Raw genomic sequence first — 22,958 nt, 5'->3', positions numbered from 1 at the left:
AGCTCTTTGTTGCGGAAATCAGTTTGAGCTTCGATGAAGCTTAGATCTGTAAAGACTGAGCTAGAAACTTGACTGAATCTTTGACTCTGATCTTCGAGTCTTTGAATCAGCTAGGTGAGCTTCTTGCTGTGATCACTGCTCTGATACCATGAACTTATCTGAGCTATTCTACATCTAAGATCAAGATGAAGAAGAAGAAGAAGAAGAGAGAGAGAAGTTAGAGTAGAGAGAAAGGAAGAGATTTTTTCAATTTTGGGGCTTCTGAAAATGCCCTAACTTCCTAGTAGCCTTAGTTACATACATATATATAGGTAGTTACTTAGGCTAACTATCTAACTAATTGGTAGTTAGTTTGTTTAACTAGGAGGGCTGGAAATGACAATAATATCCCTGCTTCTAACTAATTTCCTAACTAATCTTTACATCTCAACAGACTCTCACTATTTATTTCCCTATTACTCTTCAAAATGGTAGCTAAAATCTCATATAAAATCCGAAAATTGGTCCTTCCCTCTAAAAAAAGCTCATATATGTTGGAAATATTTTTGGTAGAGACTTTTCATTATTTTGGAAAATATTTAACCCATAATTTTGCTTTTAAATGGATAAGCTTTTGCGCCAAGGGAGAAACAATGTACAAATGTTCAACTTCAAATAGACATTAATGTAAGAAAAATATGATATAGATATATAAAATTAGAGTACAAATTGATAACTGAAATTGAACTTTATTAACAATATAATCAAGTTATTTTGTTATCGTTATACATCAACATAATTTGTAACATGAAACTCACGTGTACTAATCGAGGAAAACCATAATGCTTTTTCAAATTAAAAATATTATATTATTCTTGAAAATTATCCACTCGTGAAATTTCTCTGAATATATTATTGTTGTTATTGAAAAGTTATCATTATTAGCAATTATCATGACATGTTTGGTTATTATCATAGCATTCTAAATCTGCTGGGCAACACCATATGGGTACTGGATTGCTTTGCTCATGAATTGGGATGCATTGATTGGCTACAACATTTGTACTTGCATCACCTGCATTTATCAATTAGTTAATTAACTTCTATATAATAACAACGTATAAAAGAAGTTTTTATCCTATCGAATTACCTAAAAGATAATATCACGGAACTATTTATAAAAATTGTAATTAGTAATCTGAAAAACAAAACAAGTCATTATTTCAAATTATAGTACAAAATTATTTAATTTTTTCCAACTGAATTTCCTTTCGGAATTTCTTCGTCCGAAACATTTTTCACGGACTTTACATTGAAAATCTAAACTTTTTGTTGAATCCTTAGTTAGAAATCCTTATATTTAGTGGTGAATTCAAAGATATATTATATAAGTTTGTGCATTTCATGATTTTGTATACTTTTTGTGTTGTACATAATGATAAATCAAATGATCGATAATGATAATAATAAGTATAAAAGAATAAATATGAACATACAATGATGGAGAGCTAATAGAGAAAACAAAACCAAGCAAAGTAGCAAAGTTGATCGAATGGAGAATTTTATAGAGGTCATTGAACATATATGATTTAATGTTCAAAGATCAAAATATAATGAGAAATACTTGTGAAATTCTCACAAATATATAGTCCTATGAAAGTATATGATTTTGATAATGGACATAAATTTATGATTAACTTACCTAGCTTTATTCCCAATTTTCATCTTGAGACACATTATTGAAAATCACAACTACTTACCTTTTTCATGTTTTAGATATGGTAATTACAATATTCATAATACAATAAAAGATATAATAAACAAAATTGCAAAAGTTAATACAAAATTAATATTCCCTTAATAGATTTTTTTCTTTATCGTAACATATGACGTCGTTTATGTTCTTGAAAATTTTGATTCTTAAAAATTATAGGGATAATTACTCAGATCCTATTTAGATTGACATCTGACTTATATGTAAAAGTCATAATCGTGTCATACTTATTCCACAACCCTTTGAGAGTAGTGTAGTAATCTGTAACTGACATAGTGCCCTGACTAAGGCTGTGAATTTTCTTATGGAGTTGATACACATGTGCTCTAATTGATCTTTTCTTTCAGATCACACCACATTTTGTGTGCATCACCACTATACACAATAGTGCTCAGTAGTCTTGGTCGAACAATATTCATAATCCAGGAAAAAACTACAGCATTACACTTCTCCCAAGCATCAGACAGTTCAGGTGTAAACTTAGATTCAGGAAATCTTTCATCAATAAATCCGACTCTTAACTAACAGTCCAATTCTCATAGATCTACTCCAGATTGCATAGTTCTCTGAACCAGTTAGTTGAAGAGAGATTAAGTAGCTACCTGAAGTGTTATTTTGATGCAAAAACAATGGATGATTGTGATCGATATTTGGAGCTATGTAGCTCGATGCTCCTTCTGTTGTATGAGCTTTGTTTGACTGTATATTTTCAGTATATAATGCTCTAGATACACCTAAGTTTGCCATTGAAATAGCTTTGAAACTGAGTATGCAGAGTTTGATGCTTATTCGCTATCCAAAAAAATTTCAGATTTGAATCTAAGCACATTTAATGCAATACTCTGAACTTCTACTACTTGTGATCTAGCCTAAGATGTTACAAGGCTTTGATACCATGATAACTCCATTAGTGGAGCTTTATAATTTTATGAAATGAGGAAGAAAAAGAGATGAAAGAGAGAAGAATTTAGAGAGGAAAGGAGGAGACGAAAATGTAGCTACATTGATCACTTTACTGAATGATACATCATGCCTTACATGTGCACACAAGTGTTGCATATATAGTATACAAGTTAATTAGTTTCTACTCCTAACTAATTATAACCAACTCCTAACAAACTCTAACAAACTTATCTAACCATGGTGGCTTATTAACTCTCCATTATAGTTAACATAACCGATCAAAGTTATATTAATTAGGCTAAGTGTAAGTACTAAGTTGAATGAATATGTTATCGTATAAGTAACTAAAGTATTAAATATTAAGAAGTAAAACAACGTTGAGTTGGACTTGAAAGAAAGTGATGGACTAGTCAAATGTAAAAACAGTCTTTTAATTAGGATTAAAATTTAAGGTGAACTTTTGAAAAAAAATCTGACTTGTTTTAAAAGGATCTTAAGCCATAAGGTTAACTTTTATTCAAAATGGTTTTGGTCTTGTTTAAGAATGTGAACCTGATCTTATTGATTTTAAGCTATATATTGAACTAGATATAAATTACTAAGGCATTCAAACAAAAATTTATTTTGTACAAATTCTTGAAGTCTCATAGTGTGTGGGCAGTGAATTAACGATCATCGTAAGTTTCGAATCTACACTTGCTCTTGAAATAAAGTTAAATGAGATAGAGAGGAGAATAGAAAATGATATATGAGATGATATGCAAATGTGACAGAGTGTGTTTTTATCAGTATAAAAGCTTGTTTGGTGATTTTCTTAGCCAGCAAAAACTGTTCCCTCAGCTAAAGATATATCGAAGTATTTGTGTCCGAGATTTTGGGCAGAATTTGAGGAACAAAAGAGCACTTTGAAATTTGAAATGCATATTTGAGGTCAATCCAAAATGTGATAGAGGAAAGATCAACAAAATTGTCTTTTTGTTTCATATTTGCAGCAAGTTTGGTCAACAAAATATAATTATTATTTTTGACTTTTTATAAAGGAATTTGAATTTGTAGGAGAGAGGGAAGACTTTGTTGAAAATTGTGACACCATTTTGACTTAAGATGAAAGCAAATTAAAAATTTATCTAAAAAAGGAAAATGACAAGGTGCGACTGTTGAATAAAGAGTTTTGAACCCTAATATTTTATCAAAAAACTAATTGAAGAAAATAGGCAGTTAGGCAAAACTTGGACCAAGTTATTTTGGGCTCATCTTGTAGGCTAATTTGTTCAAATTAATTAGTCTTTTCTCTTTTCTTAAATTAATTTTTATATTATTCTATTTCGCATCAGAGTAAAATAATATATAAATTTTCAATTTTAAATGGAAAAAAAGATATATATAATCTGAATATATAAATTTCAAGTACTAATAACTATAATTGAATTTTATAAATGAAAGTAACAACTTTTAATTATACTCATACATCAACTTAAATAGTATTATAAAACTCAAACTCATGAGTACTAATTAAAAGAAATTCTAATACTTTCTGGGATTAATTGACATTAATATTGTTCTAAAATAAATTGTCATTAGTGACAGTTTGCTTCACATGCAGCAAGAGAAGGATAACATTTTGCAGTTGTTGCACAACACCATTTGCCTAATTGACCTGGAATTTGAAGGCAAAAATCAACCTTTTTAGCCTTAATGTTTGTACCTTCATCACCTGAAATTTCATGAAATTCAATTATAAGAATATATAAAAATTTATGCCTATATATTAATAATATAAAATTTTAAAAAAATTGTATTGTCAGATCAACAAAAAGATAATAACATATAAATATACACAAAAAGTGAAAATAACATTTAAAACAAGACATGTTTCATTATAATTTTTATTAATTCTAACAATAATAACAAATTAAGTTTAATAGAAAAAAAAATTGTGGACTTACAATGATGAAGAGCAACCAAGCAAAACAAAACCAAGCAAAACAATAAAACTGATTGAAGGGAGAATTTTGTAGAGGCCATTGAAAAAATATTTTTAAGTGCTCAAAAGTCTAAAAATTGTGAGAAATACTTATGAAAATCTCTCAAATATATAGCCTTGTAAAAATACTTGATTTTGATAACTAAAGAAAATTAATGATTAATTTACCAAATTATTTCTCACTCTATGTATTAATAATGATTTTGCACAAAAAGGCTGATATGGCATATCTTAGAGATAGTATCTCTACTAGTTTCTATTTTCTTAATAATGATTTTTCCTTATTTGTTGCCTATAAAATTGGGGAAAATTAAATATATCCAACTCATTTGTTCCTCACTATTATAGTTTATTTCATTTTCTAAAATAACTCTTTTTGTTTTCCTTTACTACTTACTTGTCCTCATTTTTATCATTTATTTCATTTCCTAATATTTCTTTATCATTTACTTTTACTACTTGTGTGTGAATATGTGAAATGTATCCTTCTCATTCATTCCTCCTTATTGCCATTTGTTTTTATTCCTATTATGTCTTTTCTAAACAAAATTATTTTCAGTCTTTTTCTTTCTTGTACTTGGTGCATGAATGTGTTTAGCTTAATTAGTTTGATAAAAATTATAAGGAAGAAATCATTTATGATACTTTTAACTTTATTTAAAAATCAAACTCCTCCTTCCATTTTGAGAAATAGTCATTCTTCTTGCTTGATCTTTTTTTTTTTTGCTTTTTTAATCAGATAATGAGCGCGCGTACACACACAGAGATTTCTAAATGTTAAAAAAATAGTGTGAGTCCTCTAGAGGTAGGGGTATATACAGTTCACAAGGTTAGTACTACAGATGGCCCTAAAAAATATTGGGTCAAACCGAGCCGTCAGTAATACTCTCAAAAAATAATAGATTTACACATACAAATAACTAAGAAAATCTCGAATTATTATTTTGTGATCCCAAAATATTAAAAAGAAAGTGGCGTGGATCATTTAGTTGCTATGGTTATGATTCATAAAGTCATTACGGATGTTCCTAAAAAATATCGGGCCAAAAAACGTTGGACAGTAATATTTCAAGAAGCCTTTGAAGAATATATACAAGAGGGAATCTAAAATTAAGGAACCTTTTAAATTGTCTTTTCTTAAATAGAAGTGTAATCTCTTTAACGAACGGTTTAAGAAAAATTTTATATTAGATGATCATATATTTTAAAATATTTTTTTAGTTATTTAGGTCAGATTCACCTCAAGTTATGTACACCCATGTAGGTGTTGGAGAGTATGACTCTCACTATTTATTTCCCTATTACTCTTCAAAATGGTAGCTAAAATCTCATAACAAATCCGAAAATTGGTCCTTCCCTCTAAAAAAAGCTCATATATGTTGGAAATATTTTTGGTAGAGACTTTTCCTTATTTTGGAAAATATTTAACCCATAATTTTGCTTTTAAATGGATAAGCTTTTGCGCCAAGGGAGAAACAATGTACAAACGTTCAACTTCAAATAGACATTAATGTAAGAAAAATATGATATAGATATATAAAATTAGAGTACAAATTGATAACTGAAATTGAACTTTATTAATAATATAATCAAGTTACTTTGTTTTCATTATACATCAACATAATTAGTAACATGAAACTCACGTGTACTAATCGAGGAAAACTATAATGCTTTTTCAAATTAAAAATATTATATTATTCTTGAAAATTATCACTCGTGAAATTTCTCTGAATATATTATTGTTGTTATTGAAAAGTTATCATTATTAGCAATTATCATGACATGTTTGGTTATTATCATAGCATTCTAAATCTGCTGGGCAACACCATATGGGTACTGGATTGCTTTGCTCATGAATTGGGATGCATTGATTGGCTACAACATTTGTACTTGCATCACCTGCATTTATCAATTAGTTAATTAACTTCTATATAATAACAACGTATAAAAGAAGTTTTTATCCAATCGAATCACCTAAAAGATAATATCACGGAACTATTTATAAAAATTGTAATTAGTAATCTGAAAAACAAAACAAGTCATTATTTCAAATTATAGTACAAAATTATTTAATTTTTTCCAACTGAATTTCATTTCGGAATTTCTTCGTCCGAAACATTTTTCACGGACTTTACATTGAAAATCTAAACTTTTTGTTGAATCCTTAGTTAGAAATCCTTATATTTAGTGGTGAATTCAATGATATATTATATAAGTTTGTGCATTTCATGATTTTGTATAATTTTTGTGTTGTACATAATGATAAATCAAATGATCGATAATGATGATGATGATAATAATAAGTATAAAAAAATAAATATGAACATACAATGATGGAGAGCTAATAGAGAAAACAAAACCAAGCAAAGTAGCAAAGTTGATCGAATGGAGAATTTCATAGAGGTCATTGAACATATATGATTTAATGCTCAAAGATCAAAATATAATGAGAAATACTTGTGAAATTCTCACAAATATATAGTCCTATGAAAGTATATGATTTTGATAATGGACATAAATTTATGATTAACTTACCTAGCTTTATTCCCAATTTTCATCTTGAGACACATTATTGAAAATCTCAACTACTTACCTTTTTCATGTTTTAGATATGGTAATTACAATATTCATCTTGAGACACATTATTGAAAATCTCAACTACTTACCTTTTTCAAGTCCAAATCTAAATGTAAGAAAGAAAACAAAAATTATGAAAAAATTTTAAAAAATATTTATAAATTACATTTTAATAAATATTTTTATGTATAACATAATTTAAAAGTAGTATATCTATAATCGGATCGGTTTGACTTTTTTTAGTTAAAACCAAACCAACCCTATAATGGTCGGGTTTTTTTTCCAAACATCAAACCAAGTCAAACCAAACCACTAGTAGATTTTTTTTTCCGTTTTGATTCGGTTTATCAGTTTGGTGCGGTTTATCGATTTGTCATGTACAGCCCTAGTTGCTAGTTTCATCTGTTAGTAAGAGAAAGAAGTTGTTTCTTAGCTAAGGAAGGTTTGTTGGACAACCAGGCAGCCCATGGGCTGTGTAGTGCTGGATTGGGCTAGCATTTTGAAGGTCCTCAAATGATGAGTTGGGCCTATCAAATATACAGCCCATGTAGACTGGGCTGACTTAAGTTGGATCAACCCATATTGCCGACTAGTATTGGGAAGATAAAGCCACTAGCTAGCACATTGTTTTGTTCGAAAATCAATTGTAGATGATTGATGAATATGCTTTTCCTTACGCTTTCAAGGAGGAAGCTTCCTTTGTTTTCAAAAGGCATAATAGAACTTTAAATTTGGTTCAAATTTTAAGTATGATCTTCAATTTTCACAACACACATTTAAACTATCTATTTCTTAAATCTGGCCAAACGCGTGATTGATACGCATCAACTGTATTTTTCGAAGCCCACAGGCCACAACTGTAAAAAAAAAAGCGAAAATAAAAGTTTACCTCTTAATGAATCCCTTATATATATATTTTTCAAATCAAAATTCCATTTTCTTTAATTTCTTTTTTAAAATAGTAAAATACGTGTAAAATTTTTAATTACGTAGCAGCCACTGAGTGACTCAAAAATCCACGTGGGAGCCTTTGTATATTATGCATTTTGGTTGGTGGATTCACATATTTTTTTGTTTGAGAAACAGATAGTTAAAATACCTATTTGTGCACTATAAAAATTGAAGGTCATAAATAAAATTTGAAGCTAAGTTTAAGAGCCAATTTATGTTATTATTCCTTTTCAAAATTCCACAACAAATGAAAATGAGTTAATTCTATTACTCCGACAAAAGATGATTCAAGATGATCCAAGTACCTGATGTTATTGAATCGAAAGCACGTAAATAGCTCGTGAAATAAGAGAAGCAACTTTGATTCAAATAACTGAATGTACAGAGAGTTTTCTATATTTGGTTAGCACTTGTATAGTTGTTACTCTACTTATAACAATATCAATGCTAACCAAACACTTCCAATTATGTAATAATATACAAGCATTATTCATTATAACGATGTTTCATTCCTTCGTCTACGCATACGTGCACCCCAAGACATATTGTTACCAGAGTCCTTGTATGTGTTTCTTCTTTTTAACTCTGATAGCTGGGAATTCCAACGATTCTTCCATTCGCTGTTGTCCTCCATTGACTAAATGCATATAACGGAACACACAAAAGAGTTAAACGAATTCAACATTTACTATATATTATATATGCATATAAAGTAATTTTGATCTTCAACAATCCCCTTGCTAGCTCCGCCCCTGATTCCTTACAATTCTTTCAACTAAAATATCAGCCAAACACTAATATTCCATCCATCCTAGACCTTCTTTACACTCACAGAACTATATCCTGATATATTCTACAGAAAAATATTAAGCATACAAAATAAGACCAAATTCCAGGAAAAAAAGAACTAAAATAGTAGAGTATTGTCAACAATCACATAAAAGAAAAATTGTCCTCAAATTAGACACCAAACATATAAACACCCACAAATTAGGTGACTAAAACAGGAGAATGAAACAAACCCCATTTGATTTCAAACTGACACAAATTTTCACAAAAAAAAACCTTCAATTCACCACATAGCATGAGCATAATACATAAACAAACACACACTTAAACATTAATTACCTCGACTCGACTGACATCCAACTTTATGTACACACATACACATGACTCATATTCGTTATACCAATTGAATACTCCAACTTACAAAATAATTATTTAAACAACTACAAAATTTATATGTCACGTCCGCATCAGTATCCACCAGACATAATGAGAACAAGAGTTAAAGAGTTAAAGAGAACAAGAGTTTAAATATCTATTTGTGTATAATGCCTTATTTAAGGCTAAAATACAATAATTTACATTAAAAAAAAACACAAACTTTAATTCACCCACATATCCAAAAAGTAAATTAAATTAACCAAAAAATTATCAAAAGAAAAAAACCAACCTCATTATTTTGGCACCTCCTACGAGCAAAGTGAAGACCTTTAAACATGTTTTTATCATACATATCTCTTGACATAGGATCCGATAATGTCTCATAAGCTTCTTGAACCCGAATAAACCTTTGGGTATTTTCATCGACCCGACCCGGAGGTGAAACATCCGGGTGGTACTTTCTTGCTAATTGCTTGTACGCTTGTTTGATTTCGACTAAAGAACCAGTTTCTTTAATACCCAAAAGCTCATAAAAGCTTTTTGATTCACTAATTTCCATCACATTGTTGTTAATTTTCGAATGAACTCTCAAAGACCCATTTTGGGTTCTTCGAGATTTTGGATTTGATGGGAAAAATAATACACGATCAATTGGGGTTCTTAGATACATTTTTTTTTCTTATGCGTAATTGGATTAAGGTTTAACTTTTTGAGGTGTATATATAAGGAGGAAGAGGAGTGGAGTATAAACATAGTAAAGGGTATTTATGCCATTTTCATTATTTTCGTTTTAAATAAATTAATGTCAAATCAATTTTATAACATGTTTGGGATCCAACCATACTAGTAATGAGTTTGTTTGTTTTTGGTTTTCAAACCCATCTTGAGCCTCGACTAAATTCGAATTACGCACTGCAGGGCATATTTGGGAGTGACGCTCCCAACATAATTTTTTCATACCCAAAACTCGAACTCAAGACCTATATTTAAGACTTCTATCACTGTAGCATAACCCATATTGGTTAATGAGTTTTAGTTGAAGGTGGATTAAGAATCTTAAACTTTATTATATTTTAAATATATTTAGGCGTTTTTTTATGAACATATTATATTTAAAAAATATTAGATTTGAATGAACTCGTTATTGAAGGGCTAAATCTGTCACTAGATTTATTTTGAGTTTGATATGTCAATAATTTACTAGTATTGTGAGTTAGACGGTTTTGTCAAGCTATTAGAGAGATTCAAAAAGTTTGATAACTTTCTACCGACTTGAAACTTGTTGATAAGTCACAACAATGTGTATATGATAAAATTTCTCATTACAATTATTTTGGAAGAAGTCACTTCTATACAATTATTGCGAGAGTTGAAAAAAACTTTAAAGATTTCCTTTTCTTAACTAGCCCCACTTGAGAAAAAAATATCTATAATGCACTTTTTGTTGTAACTAACAAGTTTCATGGAATTATTGGAATAAATTACTGGAATTTTTACAAAAATAAAACATCCAATGTCCAAAACATGTTTTCCTACCGAATATTTTTGCTATAGATTATGTTACCCTTTCTCTTTTGTTCATCCTACAATTAGGTTCCATTCGCATTTTTCTTTATTCCCTAGCATATTCATATTTTCAAGACTCTCTAATATTACCAATTTTTTATTAGAGTTGAAATAACTACAATAAATCAACCATTTTCCTCCCTAAAAATTTATCCTAATAAGTAAATTTGGAGTAATTAGTTACTTCTGCCACATATTTGATAATATGCTGTGACAAATGGATTCGGCGGGGGCATTCTGGTGAGGTCAGGTAATTATCAACAATTAACACAGGAAATGTTGAAAAGCGGCTAATGATACAAGAGCTTTTTTCCCTTTATGCGCTCTAAAAAAAAGTTATATCGGATTTTTACCCTATGTTGAATAAAGGTTCCAAATCTTCAAAAGTGATAAATATGTGTTTTTTCTTAGTACTATGCTTCTATATTATGTCAATCTAAAAAGAGCGATGAAAAGTGAATTTCAGGTTCGATATATCCAATAACACTCCCACAATACCTCGCTCCGTATATGTCACTTTTGCTATAAATATAATATCGTATCAATCTTTTACACCAAAAATAAATAAATAAATAAAATAAAATGTAGGTCAATAGTGGTGGCATAGCAAGGATTACAACTTACATGTTGTACCTAATTGTGTTTCTAGACAACGATTTTGACATAAAAGTAAGTGGCCAAACACTGCCAACTCTTTTCACGTGGATGGATAAGATGTCAATCCTCCAAACAGTATAATACAAAAACAAACATAAAAGCTGTACATTGACAATGAACGATCAGTGTTCAGTGTACAGCTTAGGTTTGGATAAGACCATAATTTTTACGAGATGTTACATTTTCTATATTGATGAGTAAAAAGAACAAATTATAATCTCACCCTATATTTTTTCTGTCCCATATTAAATGAGCATTTTTAATTTTATATGATGAACTAAAAAAGTATTAATATATTAAAAAACTTTATCAGTTTGTCCTTTGTTTATATCAATGCAATATACATATAAATAGCTAATATTAAAAATTATTTTCATTCAAAAGACAATATTAATTGTAGGGGTAAAACAAAAAAATTTTATTTAATTTTATCTTGATTTAGTAAATGATCAAATAATATAGAACAAACATTTTTAGTAAGATATCCATCTAATATAAAACGGAGAGGATATATTTCATAGAATTTATTAGTACAAAAGGAAAGAGCATTGATGCACGCATTTAAAGTTCTTACCTCATCTAATTTCACCAAATATCTACCATCTCCCAAAAATGTAAGTATTTGGAAAGTACGTTTTATTCTGGGTCATTGGAGAGCTAGTGATTCTTGACGAAAGTGTGTTGCAAATATCAAATGACAATTCAGATCTTTTAAAATTACTTTCCTATATTACTCGTAATATGTTGAAATATCAATTTGATTTCATAAAATAATTCTGTCTGAATGCTACATAAAAAACATACGCCAAATCAAAACATGAGTGACTCAGCACATTTGAATTCATTATATATATACTCATGTGGATATGTATATAAACAAGAAGACACACCAGTCTTATGTAGAATAACACAAATCAGTTTGAGTGTATCTCATGCGAATTACCATGTAGAACACCAATATCTACTTGTTCAACTTTATATAAATGTAACTGTTTATTTGTGCACATCAAAAGTTTGAAGGAATAGATCTAAGACTATGTTAAAGAGCATATTTATGTATTATGTCCACAATAAACTTTACTAATCAAAGTTCTTCATCATTCTACCATGCCATATAGTTGATGAAGAAATTAACATTTATACAATTTAGCGATAAATGGACTTTACAATACGTAAATCCGAATTTAGTCAAATTCCAATACAAATATCGAATATCAAATGAGGAACCAAAGAAATCTAGAAATTCGCTGTCTATATGAAAAAACAAACTTTACAAAACCTTTTCACCTGATCAATCGTGGTAAAGTCCGCAATAAATTCATCAAAGCAAAAAAAAAAACTCTTCCGTACAAGACCTAGCCTTTTCCTCCCCCTTTACTCAAAATTCTTCTATTAGTATTAGTGAAAAAGTCTCTCTCCATTTAAGATTAGGAATATGCAGCATTCTTTTATTAGTATTAGTGAAAAAGCCTCCCTCCACTTAATATTAGGTATACAAACCATTCTTCTATTAGTATTAAGTAAACTGAACTGTTAAATTGTCAGACAAATTGTTACATTTAAGTTGATGTTGTAACAAATAAGTGGAACAGAAGTTTAACGGTTTATTGAAAATGATTACACTACAGTTCTGCTACATTTTTGTGGACACTAAACATTTAGGTGATACAACGTTCTTAGAAAATCTTTTACATGCATTCATCATTCAGCTTTCAATTTTCTCTATCCCAAAAACTTGCACACCCGAAAATCAGAGAAATCCAAACAACTAGAGGAAGACGCATCTGGGAAGAAACATGTCAAATTATAAGAAAAACTAAACAAAATGAATAGATTCCTCGTTGTAAACAGCTCAAATCCGCAATGAACAGTTGGTTAAAGAAAAAATCCATGTGCCATCCATAAATATAACGGATACTAATGCACAAGATACAATTTTGGAATGTGCATTCTCAGTGAGCTAGCACAGATCATATAGCAAATAGAACAGGATGTTAGTCAAACAGCGCCACTAAACCACACCAAACATCAGTACATAGACACCTCAAAACAAAGCATAGTTGCTTCTGGAGATCATTTAATCAGTTCATAAGATACAAATATCTTTAAGAATCAGGTTACCCTATAGAATAATCTGATATCAGGGAGTGAAAATGGTATCAGCCAACACCATTTTTCACCAAAGGATAGACCACTAGTGAAGAATTGACAGGAAAAAAGGTTTATAAGTATTACGTGGGTGGATTGAAACTTTAACCTGCAAAAGGAAGAAGACTACCAAAAGATATTTGCTGATTTTTATTTCATAGATGGCCCATACACGCCTACACAAAGTGTCTACTCTAAGCTATAATCCTTGTCCAAACAAAAGCATCATAGCAAAAATACATTGTCGAATCACCAGCCAAAATTAACGTTTCCTCGCCTTGCTGCTTGTGCCTTTTTGCTAGTCATACTAATCCTTATAGAACCTCCAAGGCTCCAGCCACCCCAAAAAACAAAAAGAGGAAAGCAAGGGAGAGAAGCAGAGATGAAAGATGGGGAAGGGTAAAAGTGAATGTAAATCAAAAGGGAAGAGGGAAAGGGAAGGAGATTAGAGGTGTGACATCAACCACATCTATATTGACAACAGGATACAGCTCAGTCCCATACATCCAGCACCACCTAGAAAAACAAAACGGAAAACCCAAAAAAAAAAAAGAAGAGAAAAACATGGGCAGTGATTCTTCAGACAGTTAACAAAGAATGCCTTCAGAAGACAATAAGGTAGCCACCACGAAAGCATAGGAGTCAATATAAAGTATAAGGGTAACACGAGAATTTCCACAATCAGATACATGATACAGATCAGGGAATTCCTCAGATTAGGTTATTTCATACAGCATATGTAGCTTCTACATGTCATAGCATGCTACAAACAAGTGTCAGCATACAGTGCAAACGTGGGCTTCATAGATAGCTTCCTCCCAAATAAATGGCTTAATAGCTCTTCTATTTTCTTAATGCCTACTGTTTTTCTTAAGTAGAATCTTCTTCCTAGTATTTGAAGTAACTGCAAGAGGTTCCAATTACTTTAATTAGTGTCACCCCGGAAGGACACTAGCCAAATAAAATACAAGCAAGAGGCCAGATAAACCACCTGTTAATCAGTTAGACAATTTTGGCTACTTAAATAGTGTGTGAACTAGAGCGTTGAGTAATAACCATCATGTCCTCCATTACTCCGTTTGCAAGGATAAAAACCAGAAGCTAATGAATTCAACAAGATTTTACCTGTTATGGAACAACAATTGAGTTCCATCAAGTAAAGAACAGATATGAGTATTTCATGCTCGATTCAGGGAGCATCATGCACTATCATCTCAGCAACATCTGGTTGCATTAACCTTAATAGCAGCCTGCCTAACCAAACATTTTCAAGAAGAAAGACAAAGAAAGAACAAAAAGAAAAAAAAAAGGGGAAAAAAGGAGAAAATGAAAAAAGGGAGAAGAAAAATGAGGAAAGAAGCAATGCAAAAATATGTGAAGATTAAAAAACTTAAACTTTAACATATTTCTTCATCCCAACAATTTTCAGCCAGAATTCTTAAAATAATTGTTCCAAAAGCAGCGAATGCCCTCCCATTCAAACAACCAAAATTATCAATTGCATACCTTCAAATACAATCAGATATAACTTTGCCCATTCAATTGATAAAGCGCCAACAAGAACCAGTCCCATAACCTGCATATTTTTGGAATTTAACAGGCCCACCAAGCCACCAAATGTAAATAAAATTGGAGCCTCCTACCGAATTACCAACATCACTAACTCATCATGCAAAGGTAGTATAATAAATCCATAAGACAACTAAGCTACTTAAGTAGAAAGCTTTTTGAAACTACCCTATCATTAGTTTGCATCAGTTAATGAGTACAGGATATGAAGTCATAATGCTCAAGGACATTCAAATTCATCAGTGGAAGGCACAATTCCCTCACAAGAAAGGGTAATTCATATACCTTCCTTCATAGTACTGAGATTACTAAAAGGATACGGGGTAATTGAAATCCTCAAACATACATACAATTATGAAATTACTACCTACTGACAGAGGTAAAAGTTCACCATACATGAGCTCAAAAAGTAGTTCACAAGAAACTCAGCACAGTTGATCCAAGATGGCGCAAACTTGATATTCAACCTTTCAACTAATGCTACTTCACTTTCTGGTTATGTTCCATGAAGGACCTGCAAAAGAAGAAAAAATAGGCGTTTTCATCATACAAACTGCAATTAATTCAGTCTAACAGATCTTTCTTGATCATCAGGTCAATCTATGTTGGAATCACAATCTTCCAGGGCACCATGCTTCCTCAAAACTTCTCATGTTTTCTGCAATGGTAAAATAAAATGTTCACACAATCGAGTATCACAAGCCATAACCCATAGATTGACAACTCTTTGAATTGGAAGCTATCAGTCACTGGTTTACATTCCCTTAGCAGGATCTTCTTCCGTCAAGCTAACCTCAGTTGTTCCATGATTATTGTCTTCCTGCCTGGAGCTTCTCCGGTGACCTCTATGACCACTCACTTCATCCTTTATGGTTTCATCTTGACCTGATCCATGCCTACTTTCAGAAGAGTTTGATCTAGAACGTGCCCTGTGCTTTGATCGTCGGCTATCAGAACGGCTTGCTGACAGTTTACTTCGGTGCTGCTTATCATCGACAGATCTTGACCTGGAGCGTTTTTTACTTCGATTCTTTGATTTCTCTTTTCTGCTTCTTTCTGATTTAGCACTTGAATGATGTTTTTCTTCAGGAGATCTGGACCTTGACTTTGAGTGCCTTCTATTTCGATGCTTTGGTTTATCTCCTTTATTTTTGTCTAATTTATCACTTGAGTGATCTTTCTCTTCAGGAGATTTGGACCTTGACCTGGAGCGTCTTCTAGCATGATGCTTTCTTTTCTCTTCTCTGCTTCTGCTAGAATGATGCTTCTCTTCTGGAGATCTGGACCTGGAGGCTCTTCTGTGCTTTGACTTGCTTTCTTCCACAACTTCCGGTGACATTTTCTTCTGTGCAACCTCAACAACCAGTGGTGATGCTGACCTTCCCTGATCCTTCTGCCTGGCTTTCTCACCCCTACTTCCTTCTAGCTTATCATCAGACTGGTCCCTAACTTCAGCAGACTTTGATCTTGATCGCCTGCTATATTTTGATTTTCTTTCGCCATCTTTTGGGGATGACCTACTTTTTCGTCTATGTTCAGGCGATAGTGACTCATGGCGAGAAGCTCTACTTGTCTTAAGTGCTGGACTTTCTCGGCGGTGTTTTGGTGAGCCTGAATCGTCACGGTAAGATTTTCTAGTTCGTGGACTTGTGCTTCTACTTCTGTTTCTCCTTGAAACAGGAGAACGACGATCATAGAATCTAACAAAATCCCGTCTTCGACTTCTTTCATTAGCATGTCTAACATCCCTATATGGACGCCTTTCATCTTCGTAGCCTGAATAACGCCGGGGTCTCACAGGTGACCTGGATCTATAATCTCTTGATCTCCGTGGCAGAGGAGAGAAAGAATGGGATCTCCGCCTTCGCCTATAACTTATTGGAGATCTTGATCTGGATCGTGATTTGGATGGCGACCTGGATCTTGACCTAGCACGACTGGGAGAAGGTGACCTATAGAAGTGCAGCTCATTAGTAGAAGACCAATACAGTTAAACACGCAAATAAATAGCAGATGATGAGAAACTCTACACATTCTCGGACATCCCAAGCCTAGAAAAAAATATTGTCACCTTCCTAGAAATTGCAACAATTATTCAAGATTTTTTTTATATAAACCATAGATGCTTCGAAGATTCACTAGGAAACATTGTCCTTGTTCCCCCCCTCCCCCTCAAATCCCACCCTTGTAAAACATATGATACCTTGGAGATTCAGTAGGTCATCCTTATAATTAGATTCCACTCCTCCCAGAACTGTTCACATATAACTTATAAAGCAGATACTAAACTTGTAATTGGTCTCTAGTAGCCCTCCCCCCCCTCTCTCTCTCTCTTCATTGGAGGTTTTTCGTGACCTCTTTATCCCTAAAAATAAAAGACAGCCATAGAGAATTTTAAAAAGTCGCAAGACCCGCAATCAAGTCTATTACGTTGTCAATTATAATCAAAGCATTGAGCATAGCCAGCTATATGTAATCATTTTTGGTATCTACAAGTATGAATATGCATAGCTTACACTCACTTCATGCTGTTTCATAAACACAAGGCATGATGATGCTCTACAGGTGCAATAAGTCCAACTATTATTAATTAAACAAGATACTCCTAATACCAGTTGGACGAATTACCAAACACAAAAGATAGATTATAAGCATACAAGAAAAATAGTTCAGGTGACATACTTAGCCCTGTCATCAGTTTCCTTCTCTTCAGAAACCAGACCATTCGCTTTCAACATCTTGCTTATTTCTGCAGCTCTTGCGGCAGCCAAATCTGTAGCAGTTTTCATGGTTGCAGCTCGATTAGCCGCTTGTTGTTCTGTCATAGCTTGCTGCATTAATAGGGCTTGTTGGAACTGCATCTGCTGCATTGCTACAGCTTGCTGCATCATTAAGGGCAAAGAAGAAGAACCCATTGATGAATTTAAGACAGCTGCCTTTGGAGGAAGTTGTTTTGCCATTTCAACATTTAAGGGGCGACCACCAACTTCTATATTGTTCAATGCTAAAGCAGCTGTTGCTTCTTCAGGTTTTGAGTATTCGATGTAAGCAAAATGTTTGGATTCAGTAATGCTACAATCAATGATTGCACCACAGAAACCAAACAGCTGTTTCAACTGATCCACTGTCAGAAGTGGGCTGAGATTGCTGACTTGCACAGTTCTTTTAAGGGATTCGGCCTTTCCATCTTTGTCACCTGATACATAAAGGAAACAAGTAGAATGAGGTACACTCTCATGGATACCTAGCAGAAATGTCTATATGCATTTTTAATTCTACAAATCATCTTTCATGATGAGTAGGTTGGGGGAAGAAGCAAAGAGAAAGTAGTAAGAGCCTATCTGGTCTCTTTAAGTTATAGCAGCAAATTAGCTTGAAGAAACTTAAGTAAGAAAAGTTTATGAACAGCACCCAGTAAGAAAAAATATAAATTACTTATTGGGCAATGATGTGAGATGGAAGTACCAGAAAAACTTCAAGAATCAATGTTCTAGTAGAGTAAGGAAATTTTTAAGAATAACTCACAATAATCAACAAATAGGAGGAATTTATTGACAGTAATGGGAGATAGAAGTACCAGAGGAATCTTTTCCAGACTGTGCTTGTGCCTGAGCAGCATGAGCTTGAAGAGCTTGTGCAGCAACAATTGCCTGAGCAGCAGCCATAGCAGCCGCAGAAGGTGCCATGGGCACTTGACTAAGCGTTCCCATACTGGTGGTCGCAGCTAGAGCAGTCATTAGAAGATTGTGAGGGGGATGATTGAATTTGCAATCAGTTTTTGCACAACGTCCGTAAAGGTATTCTCGGCAAACTTCCCCAATAGATGCCCCAATTCCAGGTAAAACTACGCCTCCAGAAGCTCCAGGAACAATACCTGGTATCATCCCGAGCAATCCTGGGACTGCCCCGGATACAGAACCAGAATAGTTTGGCATATTAGGCATGTTCTGGTTGACCATATTTGGAAATGTGGCTGACGGTGCTATACCCAATAGCCCGCCAGTCGTACTGCCTGCGTGATACAAATACACCATTAAATTCTTTAACATATGGAATACGATGTTGAATTTGGTAAAACAAAACATGAGGATCAAATCCAACCTCAACCCCCAAAAAATAAAAAATAAAAAATCCCTTCCTCGTCATTTTACTGCTATTCATTAAACAGGAGCTTAGGTACTTGATAAACAAATATTTTATTATTTGCTCAAGTATTCACTGTTATCAAAACACAGTGCATCTACATTTTTTCCAGCCATGCTCTGATTAGTTTGCAAAAGAATACTATAGTAGGTCATAAGTACAGTTTCCTCATACCTATGTACTAAAAAGGAAAATATCTAACATATTGTTACAGTTCCATGCTATAAGTTAACCATATCATTCCTCATTCAAACTACTTCACAATATTAATGGGAACATCACAAAACTAGAAAAACAAGCAAGCATAAGAGAAAAGCAGTACCACATTCTATATAATAAGTTTCTGAAACAGATTCAGAAAGGCAAGTTAAAAAGAAAAAATATGGTGCGAGTTATTCGAGAAAAGAACAGAAGGTGGGGTAGTGGTTTGAAACCTTCTAGCCAATTTGAAGTTTCTTTGCTTTTATGTGACTAAAATATGGTAACCAAGAAATAAATCAAAGACTGAGTCACATTCCTGCTATGATGCACCATCAACTTATGATCTCCACTTCAGCCAAACCCACACTGACACCGTAGTTGTCATCCCATCTATCATGGATAAGCCTAGACTGTTTTCTACTTCCCTAAATATAGAAACCCATAGCGAACAAAACAATTTGAGGCATCTAATTTAGTAATTTCTTTTCTGAGTAATTGGTAGTGGCAGGGTTATCTTGGAATGAGTTTTTAATAAAGTTTTAGCTCTAACAGGAATTTAGATATGTTGACAAAAGGACAAATACATAGATCAAAAAAGGTAGATATACATACTCATGGAAAGGCACAAAAGTGAACACGCAAGAAGACAACATTCTATTTGGTGAAGAGCAGAATAATTATGGTGGAGAGATGCAGTAGATACAATTCTAGACTACTCATGGGTTGTGAAAATTGTCCCAAAGGTGAAATAATATATTCCATAATTACACTGAGGTGCTACGTCTTACTAGTAGAATCTCATATCTAACATCAAACAGTCTTATTAAACTTGGGACAACAAGAGCTAAGTTGCTCGGGCTCGGGTGTCAGAGATGGATACTAATCCAAGAGTCGGATTCGGCAAAATCTACATTTTAAAATTCGGGGATACGAATCCGGGTATGGATATGAGTGCTGGAATTCGGCTAAAAATATTCAATATTGTAAAAATATAGTTATAACGATAAAGATATTCTTCTCCTCAGAAAAGAAAAAGAAAGTCATTCAAGACCTTCCACTAACTCTCCTTATAGATCATTGCTACTGCCTACCATAAGTCGAACACAACTGCTTGAATATTTAGCATCTCTCTGTTTGACTTGAAACATTGAAGCAACGTATATTGATCAAGAGAAAAAGTATCTTGGTCAAAGTATCTAATGTGAGTTGACAAAATCCCACACGTATCCCGTACCCATTTGATGTATCTGATGAAGGTTGGCCAAATCCCACACGTATCTCACAACCCACACCCGTACCCGTCTCGTGTCGACACGGGTGCGACAACAAAAATGAAGAGTTTGCGCAACTAAAAACAAAAGTGGACTTAAAACATCACAAATAAATAGGAGCCCCGTATATCTTTTGAGGGGAATTTTTTTTATGGGGCTTATACATTAAATAATTCAAGCAACCCTTTATACAATTGCAATCCATTTAATAAAACCAATATCATAGCCTCATTGGCTATTTACAATCCAATCAGCTATCCACATAACCACAGATCACAGTTATGCTTAAACACAAATCAATCACATACTCCTTTCATCAAACTTATAGAAGTCAAATCAGACTCGGGTGAAAAGTATCTTTAGAGTTTAGATAATTGTTACCATTCTAATAAAAAAGTATCTTTAGTGGTTAAATCCAATTCTTTTCCTTAAAAAAAGCAATCTTCAGATATATTTACACAGGTTTTCGAAAAATTTCCAGTTTGCCCCATGGAACACATTTAATTCCAATGTTAAATAATTCACATTACTTTAAACTAGAGTATCTCTACAATTATTACCAACCTACAATTTTCTAGACAAACAAAAAAGACTTAGCATATACTACACCTAATATAAGTTACCATTGTCACTTGACCTTCATCCCAGCTAATTTTAGCATCTTTTGGTTCTCAAAGTTTTCTATTCTTCACTAAGCTAAGCTAACTGAGGGAGGAAATATAAAGCAGTATGAAATTCATCAATCCAAGTGAAGAAAAAAGCAAACCTGTGCTGAAGAAAACAGGGAAAGGACTACCCATAATAGGCTTCCCATTACATTCTACATTCACCATATAATTTCCTCTCTTCTGAACAATATAACTTACTGTGTATGTCCCATCACCCATATCCTTCACAATCCCTTCCAAATCTGATCCTCCAACTCCAACACCGGGTGAAACCCTAATCTTAACCTGGGACCCACCATGCGGAACCTTACGACCGTCGGAATCCTTCGTCACAACAGTGAAAGTTGACGGAGCACACGCTGTTCCACCGGCGATTCCAGTACCGGCTGCCGTACATTTTGTAGGGTCAACCGGGCCGATCGGCTTCTCGGCAAGCCTCTTCTGCTCATATTCCTCATCGTCTAAATCGCTGTCGGATGCGGCGGCGGCCGCGGTGGCTGAAGCTTCGACATTCTTAAAAGTGGCTTCGAAAGCTGCTTTCGCAGCCGCATCTTTCTCTGCTTCGCTCTTAAGCTTCGCTTCCTCTGCTTGCTTTGCCCATATAGGTTTCACCGCTGCCGTGACCGTAATCGCCGATGAATTGTTCCGGTCAGCCATGTAACTTTTGCTACAAAATATGCTAACCCTAAATTTGGTGAAGGAGTCTAGTATGGGAAAAGGCCGAAGAGAAATAGAAAACAGAGGAAGTGTCAATCTATAGAAACCTCAAAGTTTTGGACTCGTATAGAATTAAACAAATTACAAGTACTTAAATGAACTTTTAATTTTATTATTTTGACTATCTTTAAGTTTTGGTCTATTTTGTGGGTTACTAAAAATGTCTTTTTTCTCTTTTTTAATTTCCAAATAAAATAATTTTCTCGGAGCCAAGTGGAGCATACATGAAGTAGAGCCTATTTAGATTGAGTTATATTAGGTATTTTTAAATTAAGATTGTTTTTAAGTATTTTTATAATATTTGAATAATATTAAAAAGTTCTTTTAAACACTTATTTTCAAGTTAAAATAATAAAAATAAGTTAAAAATTCTAAGTTGAAAATTTTAATTTATGAATAAGAGGCCGTTTGAATTGACTTATAAGTTACTAAAAACAGTTTATAAGTTGTTTATAGGTTTTTTGAGTGTTTGATGACCAATTTAAAACCATTTTGTGTTTAAAATAAATTCAAAAAATAATTAAATTTATTTAATTTAGCTTATTTAAAATAACTTATATCTGAAAGCAATTTATAAACTAAGCCAAACGAGCCCTTAAATCAATTCAAATAGATTAGTAGTTACATTTTTTTCATATCCTTTTCCATGCCATAGATGGGTCATTCTAGACTTGAAGCAGACA

General features: G+C 32.8%; 2 protein-coding genes and 2 long non-coding RNA genes across 14 annotated transcripts; all 4 read right to left on the bottom strand.

Moving 5' to 3' along the window:
- Positions 1–667: 667 nt before the first annotated feature.
- On the bottom strand, positions 668–1,620 carry LOC129881928 (uncharacterized). The gene is made up of 2 exons (XR_008765705.1): positions 1,476–1,620; positions 668–1,054 (listed from the first exon to the last, which is right to left on the bottom strand). It is a non-coding gene; the product is annotated as an uncharacterized LOC129881928 (long non-coding RNA).
- Positions 1,621–6,194: 4,574 nt separating this feature from the next.
- Positions 6,195–7,130, bottom strand: LOC129881927 (uncharacterized). The gene is made up of 2 exons (XR_008765704.1): positions 6,970–7,130; positions 6,195–6,539 (listed from the first exon to the last, which is right to left on the bottom strand). It is a non-coding gene; the product is annotated as an uncharacterized LOC129881927 (long non-coding RNA).
- Positions 7,131–8,509: 1,379 nt separating this feature from the next.
- LOC129883292 (chaperone protein dnaJ 20, chloroplastic-like) lies at positions 8,510–10,036 on the bottom strand. The gene is made up of 2 exons (XM_055957940.1): positions 9,625–10,036; positions 8,510–8,805 (listed from the first exon to the last, which is right to left on the bottom strand). The coding sequence occupies exons 1-2, from the start codon at positions 10,003–10,005 to the stop codon at positions 8,662–8,664; spliced, it is 525 nt and encodes a 174-aa protein (XP_055813915.1). The 5' UTR covers positions 10,006–10,036; the 3' UTR covers positions 8,510–8,661.
- Positions 10,037–13,172: 3,136 nt separating this feature from the next.
- Positions 13,173–22,313, bottom strand: LOC129883290 (uncharacterized). Of its 11 annotated transcripts, none has more exons than XR_008765894.1 (8): positions 21,657–22,313; positions 18,853–19,287; positions 17,958–18,471; positions 16,034–17,227; positions 15,672–15,933; positions 15,213–15,282; positions 14,832–14,960; positions 13,173–13,342 (listed from the first exon to the last, which is right to left on the bottom strand). XR_008765894.1 is itself a non-coding variant. In XM_055957939.1 (5 exons), exons 1-5 carry the CDS (start codon positions 22,213–22,215, stop codon positions 15,915–15,917), a joined length of 2,721 nt encoding a protein of 906 aa, XP_055813914.1. In that variant the 5' UTR covers positions 22,216–22,313; the 3' UTR covers positions 15,374–15,914. The 11 variants fall into 11 exon arrangements, 1 of the variants encoding a protein (XP_055813914.1); XR_008765889.1 differs by lacking the exon at positions 13,173–13,342 and adding an exon at positions 13,370–14,610 and having other exon boundaries at positions 14,698–14,960; XR_008765891.1 differs by lacking the exon at positions 13,173–13,342 and adding an exon at positions 13,370–14,610.
- Between the last annotated feature and the right edge of the window lie 645 nt (positions 22,314–22,958).

This window comes from Solanum dulcamara, chromosome 3, assembly GCF_947179165.1.
Source record: "Solanum dulcamara chromosome 3, daSolDulc1.2, whole genome shotgun sequence".
Classification (NCBI taxonomy): Eukaryota; Viridiplantae; Streptophyta; class Magnoliopsida; order Solanales; family Solanaceae; genus Solanum; species Solanum dulcamara.
This window is presented reverse-complemented; position numbering and strand designations above follow the sequence as displayed.